This window comes from Gossypium hirsutum, chromosome D06 (genome assembly GCF_007990345.1).
Source record: "Gossypium hirsutum isolate 1008001.06 chromosome D06, Gossypium_hirsutum_v2.1, whole genome shotgun sequence".
NCBI classification, from domain to species: Eukaryota; Viridiplantae; Streptophyta; class Magnoliopsida; order Malvales; family Malvaceae; genus Gossypium; species Gossypium hirsutum.
Window position 1 is genome coordinate 23974161 of NC_053442.1, and position 11227 is coordinate 23985387.

An 11227-nucleotide genomic window follows, 5' to 3' on the forward strand; every position below is an offset into this window, starting at 1 on the left:
AAATTTGGTTTGGAAATTTTAACGTTTGGATAGTTAATTAAGTAAAAAGGACTAAATTCTAAAATGGAAAAGATGGATTTATTAGTTAAAGGGGGTAAATTAAAGGGGTTTGGATGGTAAATAAACCACCATTACCTATAGTGGACGATTTTGGCTTTCTTTTACCTAAAATTTCATGAATTAATTAAGGGTAAAATAGTAATTAAGTAAATAAATAAAATTTAAATGAATTAAAAGCCAAATTGGCTAGGAAAGTTTCATTGTTTTCTTCTTCCAAAGGCCGAAACACCATTGTTAAGGGGAGATCAAGCTTCAGCTAGCTAGGGTTCTTTATTGGGTACGTGTTTGATATCTATTTTTAGTATTTTTTATGTTTTTGAGCTCGTATTAGTTTAATCTAGCTAACTCAGGGACTAATTTGTAAAACTTTCAAACGTGCCATTAATGAATTTGAGTTTTTCTTGAAGTTTTATGGTAAAATATTAATCTTGGTTGCTAAATAGGACTATTTTGTAAAATAGTTTTTGTTAATTTTAATGTTTAAGTACTAAAATGTGAAAATAATAAAAGTACAAGGATTTCGTGTGAAATAATTACATATAGGGGCTGTTAGGAGACCATTAATGTTTCGGTTGTGCTGGGTTTAAGGTAAAAATGGTTAATTTGCATGTTTGGGGCTTAAGGATTAAATTGCATAAAAGTAAAATGTTTGGAGCAATTCTGTAAAAATGTCAAAATGACTTAAATGTATAAAAAGAGTTAATTTTATTTTTGGATTCTATTAATTGAATTAAATTAATCTTTTATATCAAGAATTGATTGAAAATCGAGGCATTGAGAAGTTGTTGAATAGTCTCTGTACTTTGGCAGTTACTGTAAATCAGTCTTGTAAGTTCGTACTATTATTTTTATAATATAATTATTCTTTTTATACATTCTTTGTTATATAATTAAATTCATAATATGTTTAATAATTGATTGGATGAAAATATCTAAGAAATGATCAACTGACGAGTTATCAGGCTTCGAGCCGGTGAATACTAAATGAATATTCTGCTCTGATGATACACACCACCGCGATGGCTGAAATCCTGCATATGTTATGGATTCTCGACAGCTTGTGTGAGCAACATCGTGAATTGGTGAACTGAATGGCTACTTTATTTTGATGATATAGATCGTTTCAATGGTTGAGATCCTGCATATGTTGCAAATTCTCGACAGCTTTTGTGAGCAGCATCGCGAACTGGTGAAATGACTGAATACTCTGTTATGATGAAACGGATCATTACGATGGCTGAGATCCTACATACGTTGCGAATTCTCGTCAGCTTGTGTGAGCAGCCTCATGAACCAGTCAAGACCCTATAACTAGCTCAAACAAGTGAGATTTTGTGCTTACTGAAATGAAATCATGTCTTACCGAAATTGGAAGAATTTGAGTTATGGTACGGTATAATACTCACCCGTTGTGAACTGTGTTTGATAGGGATTACGTTGTTATTTCTTATAATTGAACTGTTAAGTTTGTTGGTAAGATTTATCGTTAATTTCGCGAACTTACTAAGCTTTCATTAAGTTTCTTCGTGTTTTGTTCTGTGTTTTTTAGATTTTATTTTGGGGTGAGAAATTGGATCAAGCTACAGCATCACACTATCTCAAGGACCCTTTGGTAGATTTTGAAACAACTTGGCTTATATGGCATGTAACAGGGCTATTGAATATGTTTTGTGATTGATTATGTGTAAATTGTTGTATAACTTGGTTGGTTAGAGTTTTGTGGCCTAAGGTAAGTATATGTTTGATAACATGAGTCATGTTGTAGCATATGCAAGTGTGTTGAATGAGTTGAAAATTGGTATGGTTTAAGTATGAAATGAGTAAGGCATTTTGGTTGTGGAAACAAAACCTTGGATGTGCATTTGTGACTTGTATGTCAATTTAAAGTAAAGAATTGTCTAAGTGTTGAGTTGTGGTGTCATTGATGACACATTGGTTTGACACTTAGACTAATTGCTTTGCCATGTTTTGAGCATATTTGAATGTACTTTAAAGGTTAGTATGCATGTACTTTGGATATGTTTAGATATACAAGCATTTGGGTATGGAAAAGGCAACTTTTGGGTCAATTAATGGTGCACACGGCCGTGTGTCACACACGAGCGTGTTAGGTGCAGGGTTCACATGGTTTGACACACGGGCTGAGACACGGGCGTATGGCCTAAGTCAGTGAGTTACACGAGCAGGCACACGATTGAGCACATGGGCGTGTGGGATGGCCACACAAGCGTGTAGGAGATCTATACAACCATGTAACCCCTCTAGGTGAAAATTTTTTAGTTTTGCCTGAAATGTCCTAATTTGTTCCGATTTGGTCCTTGATTATTCGTAAACTATTTTTAGGGCCTCAAAGGCTCGATTTAAAGCCTGTACATGTATGTTTTATTTCTTTTTGAACATATCCTTATTAATGGAATTTATTTGATATTTGGATGCCAATTGTTATGAGAAGTCCTGATATATGTGTCGTAACCCTATTCCAGCAACAGAAACGGGATGTGTGTTACAAGTCCCGATTTAGTTTCAAACTTGTTCAAATGCTTTCGTAAGCCTGGTTAAGGCTCGGTTTTGATTGTAATCCATGTTTAACATGGAATTAACTTGTACTTATTAATTATTGAGTATTATCGAATAAATCGCTTGTGAATATTCTGATTTACTGTTGTAGTATTCTCTAGCTCGGGTCCGGCGACTGGGCCGGGTATAGGGTGTTACATGGTACCCATAAAAAAATCATTTTAGCTTACTTTTTAACAACGGCCAAATGTTTTAAAATTTGAAACTGGTGCCGCCAACCTGTCAAGCGGCACCACAATGCTAGCTTTTTTTTTCTCGCTTTTTCAATTTTTTCCACCACTCTTTTTTTTAAAGAACACCAGTGTCACTAGGGGTGTTCAAATTTCGGTTAAAACTGATTTAACCTACTGAATCGATCTAATTTGGTTGGAGGTCGATTAATGATTTTCTGGAAGTTCGATTATCGGTTAATTCGGTTTGAAATCCGGTAATTAACTGAACTTAATAATTAATAATACAAGTAATATGTAGTTTAATTCGGTTAATTCGGTCAAATGAATATTATCAATTTATTTTATATATATATATTTTATACTTGTTTTAACAAAAAAAAAATAAAAACATATAAATTTCGATTCAGTTAATTTTTTTTGAAAAATTTCGATTCAATTAACTATTAGAGAATTAAAAAATTCGATTAATTCGGTTAATACTAGTTCGATTTGATCAACCAAACGGTTAACCGTTTGAACACTCCTAGGTGCCACCAATGTGTCAGTGACTTGACACCATAAAAGAAAATATTTTTTTTCATTGTATATTTATCGTTGTGTATAATTTCCAAAAATATATATTTTTTTTAAAAATTCATACTGAAACTATCGATGTGCCAAACAACACCACTTAAAAATTATCTTTTTCTAATTATGGGAAAAAAAATTTAAGGCGATATCACCTGAGAACTTGGCACCCTATTTTGTGTAGAAATCAACCTTTTATTTTTAATTATTTTGTATGTTATATCATTTTGTAGTTAATTTTTTTATATTATTTTGTTTATAAAAAACCCCATTATAAAAGAAAATAATTATTACAGATGTGTTACCAAAAAAAAAACAGTTACAAAATCTAATTATTCAATGATTTTCATTGGTGATCACAACCAGATTGAAGTGGCCGGTCCAACCTAGAATTGATAATTCAGCCATTAACCTCGAAGTTAAACGGGTTTAAAAAACGAATTAAATTGCATGAGACGGGGTCACAGTTCACCCTAAGGGACAAAACGATGTCCTCTTCTGATTGGACTTATCATTCAATAATTCTATTGGCCAAGTCATTTATAGTGATGATTATGAATGTATAATTAGTCATAGGTGAGGTAACTTCCCTAACAGAGTAAACCTTGACGAGACATGATGATGGAGATGCCTTTCGACCAACCATACCTAGCATTACTGAATGATTCAAGGTTAGGGGGTGAAATGTGGTTTCTAAAACTTGAAAATTACAAAAATCAAACTGTCATCTGACCCAACCATCCGTGCACGCATTCTACCTTAATTTCCAGTATATGTAAAACAGGAAATTAGAGTCAAATCATGTGTGATTTCAAACGCACTCCCCATGATTACACTCCATGTTCCGTTGGCCTTGCTGTGTTTTTTTCAAACACGTCGATAAGCTGTCATGAGGTAAGAAGATAAAGTTATAGGTTTCCTTTGCTGTGTTATTCAATCCATCCTCGCCGGTCATGTCACCAGAGGTGCATGGACACACAATTCAACCATACCTGAGAATTATCAGTGAGAACTACAAGTTACATAACTAAATTCCTGAATCACAGTTTTGAGGGTCATTTTGGGTCCTGGTCGTTCAAGTTTAAAAGTAGGATCATCTCGGTTTCAGATCACTTCAGGTTACAGGTTACTTGTTTGGCACATTTTAGATTTGGGTCATTCCGGGTTCTAGTCATTTATGGTCTGGGTCATTTTCGAGTTTAGGTTGGTTTTTTATGATCAAATCAAGTTGATTCAAATGTGTTATTTGGGTAGGCTTATTCGGGTTCAAGACACAATTGACAGGTTTAACGATCAGAGGGTTCTTCATTAAAAAGAAAATTACCAGTATAATATATTACCTTCAAGGAAACTAAGTAGTTACATTGATTGAGTTATCTCTCAACTGCTTTTTGTATTTGAGGGAACCGATCAGCCCATCGAGAATATCCTGCATCACAATCAAAACATAGCACACGTAAAGCCAATTCGAAGACGATATTTAAATAATTTCAATGTTTATAATTTTTTTAAAAAAATCTCCTTAATTTTGGAAGCCCTAAACTAAAGCAAACCTGCAGTAACAATCTCTAGAAGATCCATATCTGCTTTAGCAGCATCAGACATATCCTACAATAATGAGACATCTAAATATAAGTTCCAAGGCTTGTGAAACAAATCAGCAAATAAACTCGCATAGAGAACATAGCGTCAGCTTTTACCTGTCCCCATGAAGCCAAACTTCTTGCAATGAGCCGTGACAGACTATCGAGACAGCTGCTACTTAAACTAGGATGATTCAAGAGAGCATTTTCGGATGTCATGTCAAATATCAAAGTGCAAATGCTTGAAGCCATCATAACAACAGATGGGTCATTAGTTTTCTCTGCAAACAAATTCAGGAATCGCTTCAAATCAGCATCTGGACTTCGGAGGCAGAGGGAAATTTAGAGCATAAGTTACATGGAGTAACAGCAAATGCTATTCCATGAAAATTCTACACTGAAATATAAAGATAAGATAACACAATTGCATGAACGTTACTACACAAGCAGTAGACAATGTAGTCTAATTTATTTATCAGTTATCACTTCCTGTAGTATTTTATTTAAGTAAGATGTCGAAGACAATTCAAATGAGGCGGCTCTATCTGATGACTAAAATAGTACCCGTCCAAAGTGCCAATGCTTTCAAGAGACTAATAAATGTTGATTCATCTTCTGAAAAGGTAATTTGCTCCATCTGTTGATAAAAGAATGGGAGTCAGTATATTTCATAAATGTAGTATATTATGACCAAATATGATAACCACCACCTTTAAAAGATTCATAATTGTATCACACGCCAAGAAAATGCAACCATTATTCTCGACCCCATTTCTGTTTTGCTCAATCAACTTCATGAGGCAGTCCACCACCTGCAACCGTACCAATATTTTCAGTTCACACTATGAAATGACAATGTTAGAATCCTCCACAAATTGTAACGTGCTCGTAATATATTGACTAGTACATGGTGCTATGAATTGCATTTGGTAACACAGACATCTAAAGCATGTTTTTAATGGATTGGTAACAGCTTAATGTTAACTAAAGTAAGGGGATTATTGTACATGTAGAAATCACAATTTGAAATGTCACTTCCAAGAGAGCACCTAGTTAATGGTTCTTGAAAAGAGTAGAAATAGCCAAAGAGGTACGCATATTTTAAATGTATATACAGATGCGCATGTATATCAGAAAGATAGGCTTGACATATTCACTAATACACCTTAAAGTTTAATTGGTTTCTTTTTAAGTTACAATAGTTTCAACAGAATTAATCATTACAAGCACTGAACTGAAAAACTAACAACCAACTCAATTTAAACTAACCAACCAACCAGAATAAATTTGGGAGAGATCCCTCACATTTCTATAAGGTTAGGCTCAAACTTGGGGCTTCAACCTTGCCATTGAGCCAAGGCCTTATAGGCAGTTGAATTGGAATTAGATACTAACAAGAATGGGACTTTTAATTAAGATATACTTACAGCTTTATAACCTCCAGAAGAAGCCAAAAGTTTGCATCCTTCAATTTTCATAGTCTTTTGACACAACATTGGAAGCAGAAAGCATACAGAGTAAAATGGGCTGTATCAAAGTTAATTAGCGAAAATGTTCAGCAAAGTTGGTCAAGAACTACAGAAATCAAACAAAAGGCATGGGCATCAAATCATTAAAGAACTACAAAGTTAAGTTGTCATACCTTGATTCATGTTCACCTTCAACTGAAAGCATATATCCCAAAAGTTCCGTGATTTTATCTTCGCATGCAACAGGTGCTTCTGCAAGATAGCTAAAACAAACACAAACATCAGCTCAACAAAACATTCCACCGTAGGTGCAAAAGATCAAATCCAATGCTTGACAATGTATATGTGTGCCTGGATATATAAAAAGGAAATGACATAAATACTTTGAATGAGATGCCATCAAAAATACCTCCCAACAAGGCGTACTGAAGCAAGAAGATCATTTCCTACTTTTTGCCCATGTTCCTGCAAATTTTTAACAGTAAATAAAAGAGGTAAAGAAATATCATGATCATATTTCTAACCATACCTTTGCATCTTGCAGATACTCTAGAACCACACCAATTGTCTCATTAAGCCCATTGATCGCCTTTATGAAAGTATTTTCATCAAGATGGTGCCCTGTAATTTGAGTTTCTTTGATAAAATTCTTAAATAAACAGCTTCCAATATGCATATTAGAAAATAAGGAACTCCAGTGCAACAAACTGAACAAAATTTTCACAAGGTAGCAAAAGCAACATACCTTCAGTTTCACCAATGTTTGATATCAACTTTATTATCTTCTCCACCAATGAAAAGACAATAGTCACTTTCTGTTGCTTTGAGATTATTGTTTCAGCTGTTGATGAAGAACTCTTAGAAGCTTCATATTTCGAGTAGGCTAGCTCATTCAGCAAAACAGCAACTTCAACCCTTGATGACTCTAAGACAAGCAATAGACACCTGAGAAATAAATCTACAAATAATGAACCATCCCACCCAATTATGGTAGCTTTACAAGAGCCAAAAGAATTCAACAAGCACTCCTTACCTGTCAGCTGGAATAGGATCCTGTACATTAGGCAAGTTTATTTGACCAATCAGCCAACCCTCACCCTTTATAGATACCATGGATTCAGCTAGGATAAGGGCCTCAAATTTTTCAGCAGGTGCTGCAATAAAATATCAAAAACATTATCACCAGTAAGTTTCACTAATTAAAACTTAGTTTTGATTGGAAAGGAAGATTGAACAAATTCAGTTCAACATACCTACACGGTTCTGTAAAATTGTCGCAACACCATCACGCATATGGTTTGACCAGTTTTCGTTTTGAATAACACGGAGAGCATCATGAAGGAGTGTCTAAACGTATCGAGTGAAAATATTATCAGTCAAAGTTAAGATGATTCCTAACAATTAGAGATCCAAAGCAATAACTTCCTAGAAAGAAAACAGTGGGGGGAGGGGAGGCATACCGAGTATTCTGAAGAGAAGATGGCAGACAATAAGTGAAGTGCTTCAAACTTCAAGGCATTTTGTAGGAGAGCAAATTGTCTTGCTATTTTGGTCACCTAAATTGCAAGAGAAATGGTTTAAATGATCAAAATTTAACCATTGTGAACTAGACATTGAAAACAAAAGCTTAATGGCTAGAAAAAATCTAGACTCACAATGACTGACAGCTCCGAGAGATGATCGTTCTCAACGATGCCTTGTGACAGCTTCTTTAGCATCAATTGGACAAGCTTCATGGCAAGTTCCATCAAATGAGACCCTGCAGCAAGTTCACATACTATCACTTCTCTGCATAGACAGTAGAACTCAAATTGCAAATCCATAACACCAAGTAACTAAATAAGTTAGGTCCCTAAAAAGTTAGGCACAAACACAGAATAGAAAACAACAAATTCTCTCCAGACTGAAAGCTACCAGCTATAATTATAATGAAGACTGTATAATATAAGGCCTTGGAAGTGCCAAATTCTAGAAATTTGTTATAGTGTAAGAGAAGCTACCATCTGGCAGAGCGGACATTTGATGAGCAAGTAATTTAATCCCTCCGGATTCATACAGTGCTGTAAGTCCATCCTCAGAAGCAGTTGACACCAAGTATAAAAATTCATAGCATTCTTCAAGCACAGGCATGCCTGATCTGCTTTCAAAAAAAAAAACCTTAGTTACAGAGACTAACAACACAGCAATGGACCATAAGTTTTGTTGTAAAACATTAAAAAGCTATGCATCAGATACTAGTGTGTGACATACAGAAACAAAGATATAGCCTCCAAAGATCCACCAAATAAATTGAAAAACTTTGAGAAATCTATCTATACTTGTGTTGGAGACATACCACTTACACCCGAATCCGAGTAACATAGTTAAAAAGCTAAAAATTCATATCAAGCACTGCACATTTCTAAATTCATGAATTTGAAACAAAGAGGAGTATGGATATAAAAAGCTTACTTCATTGACATTACTTCAAAAATCATTGGAACCTTGGAAACCATTTCTTTCGAAGAAGCAATCTCAGAAACTCGACAAAACGCAGACAGAACCGTCACTGACAGCTGCAAATACGCATCCCGGTTTTCACCACTACCACTGCTCACTACACCTTTACCCAACCCTTTTTTTAAACCAAAAAAAAAACTATATTTAAGCATTAAAAAAAAGAATTGCAAAATCATATTTAAAAAAAAAAAAGAGTATGAATTAATACCAGTCCTTGAGAGACGGTCCAAGAAATGAGGTCCAACGGCGTCGTAGATAGCCCTAAGGGAAACGAGATCGTCGCTTTTGCAGAATTTGGTGACGAGAAGCAAGCCAGCGAGGCGTTGCTCGTCTCGCTCGCCTTTTAGTAACTTCAAGCAATCTTGAAGAGATACTGATTGTGATTGTTCTTCTTCCTGCTGCTGCAGCAATTGTGGCTCCTCCTATCAAAAAAAAAGAAAGAACAAACATTATACATATGGCAGATAGAATGGAGAGAGCTGAAGGAATTAGTGTAAGAAAGAAAGGAAGAGGGGAGGTTTACCATGGAAGCTAAGGAAGGATGGCAGTGCAGAGATTTTGGGTGGGTTTTGGTTCCTTTGTTATGATTGACTTGACCCTAGTGGAAATATGTTTGAGGGAGTGTCCAGAGGCGTCTAGTATTGGGCCTAATTAATGGACCAGAAAAGAAAATCCGATTATTGGAATTTACAGGATTTAATTTAATTTGTTCTGAGAAAACAAACAGCTTGGATTTCAACTCACCCTAATTTCAATTTTAATATGAAATTATTCAATTAACTTGGATAAATTTTCAATTAAAATAAGTTGAAAACGGAAATGAAGCAGGAAACATAAAAATTAGATGAAATTGAAAGCAAGCAAAAAATCATTTTGTTCTTTACAATTGGGATATTAGGACCATCTACTGAGTCAACCTAATTTGGGATAAAAACCCAAAATCATCACCGGGGTCTTAATCCGTTGATTACTTCCTACTTACAATGTTTTGCAATAATACATTCAACACATGGCTGAGCTCATTAGTTCCATTCACGAAATGAATATTCTCCAGATATTATATATATATATATTAGAAGGAAGTTCATTAATTTATTCTATGAATGGGACTATACAATTCGAAGAAAAAAAAATATTCATCATAGGCAGTGAAAGACGAGCTCTATCAGCACAATAAATACTTCAGCATCAATAAAACATTATGGTATATTGACAATTGACTTTGTAACAACTTAAGCACAATATATCTAGAGTGATTGCAATTACTTAATGTAATAAGAAAATCAGCCCCGAATAGTCCAAAGCAATAGGTGTATGCTTTTTTGAAAAACATGCAAAATCATCCCTAAAATCACTTACAAAAACAAGACTAAATCCATAAATAAGACTTTATACACAAGCAACACCAAAAAAGAGTTACAAGAGCAGAAAAAAAAAACTTCAAAAAAACGAAAACTTACTAAACAATATAAAACAAATAAAAAAACATATAAAACTTAAAAGACACTATAGGTTATTCTGAAATACTCTAAAAAAAGAAACAGATTAAGAAGTTGATGGCAAAGAAATTGCTGGTGGATAGTGGAGTTTCAGCAACGATAAACACCATCATCTATTCATCACTATTTGTAAAGATGGCAAAAAATACTCGCAAAATATATCTGCAAATTAAAAAGAGAGAAAACTCACCGAATGAATGAAAAAAAAATAAAAAAAATTGTGAGAGGGAGAAAAAGGCGTGCGCTAGACAAAACAAAACAAAAAAAAGAAATAAAAGAAGAAAAAGATCTATATATTAATTTCTAAATTATTCATAAATATCTCTAACCTAAAATGTCTACCTTATTACATTTTCTCCTAATTATATTTCTATAATAGAACATGTAAATGATAAATTTAATATTAAATTAATTATTCAGTTGATGCAAACAAACAAACCATATAATACACAAAACCAATGATTTGCAGCAACAGTTGGATATTCGATTTCCTTCTAGCAAGGTCTCCAGTTCATATATTTTAATTGAAATCTAAGATGATTTTTGAAAGAAAAACATAGTAGGTGAGTGGTTGGTATAAACGTTTCAAAAACTATATTAACTGTCAAACTAGTCATGGATTCAATAATAATAAAATAAACAATAAAAACATTATAAATCGGTTGAATTACTTTTAATCTCATATTTTGTTTTTTTATTGAATAAATTTATTTATTTTTGTATGTAAATGGATTTTTGATCCAAAAAATCCATCCATCACTATAGTCTGATTCCAAAAAGCAAATTAAGGATGTTATGAG

At 33.9% G+C, this 11227-nt stretch overlaps 1 protein-coding gene across 6 annotated transcripts; it reads right to left on the minus strand.

Annotated features, from left to right (window-relative positions):
* Positions 1 to 3844: 3844 nt before the first annotated feature.
* On the minus strand, positions 3845 to 9568 carry LOC107962911 (neurochondrin). 6 transcript variants are annotated; one of them, XM_041095415.1, is made up of 19 exons: positions 9452 to 9568; positions 9137 to 9350; positions 8881 to 9043; positions 8430 to 8566; positions 8085 to 8188; positions 7890 to 7985; positions 7683 to 7776; positions 7463 to 7583; positions 7175 to 7374; positions 6959 to 7050; positions 6839 to 6894; positions 6603 to 6692; positions 6388 to 6487; positions 5671 to 5772; positions 5525 to 5597; positions 5078 to 5241; positions 4931 to 4985; positions 4718 to 4806; positions 3845 to 4369 (listed from the first exon to the last, which is right to left on the minus strand). In XM_041095415.1, exons 1-18 carry the CDS (start codon positions 9452 to 9454, stop codon positions 4751 to 4753), a joined length of 1920 nt encoding a protein of 639 aa, XP_040951349.1. In that variant the 5' UTR covers positions 9455 to 9568; the 3' UTR covers positions 3845 to 4369; positions 4718 to 4750. The 6 variants fall into 6 exon arrangements, with proteins under 6 accessions (XP_040951349.1, XP_040951346.1, XP_040951350.1 ...); XM_041095412.1 differs by having other exon boundaries at positions 6959 to 7065; positions 8430 to 8569; XM_041095416.1 differs by having other exon boundaries at positions 3845 to 4261; positions 9452 to 9532.
* Between the last annotated feature and the right edge of the window lie 1659 nt (positions 9569 to 11227).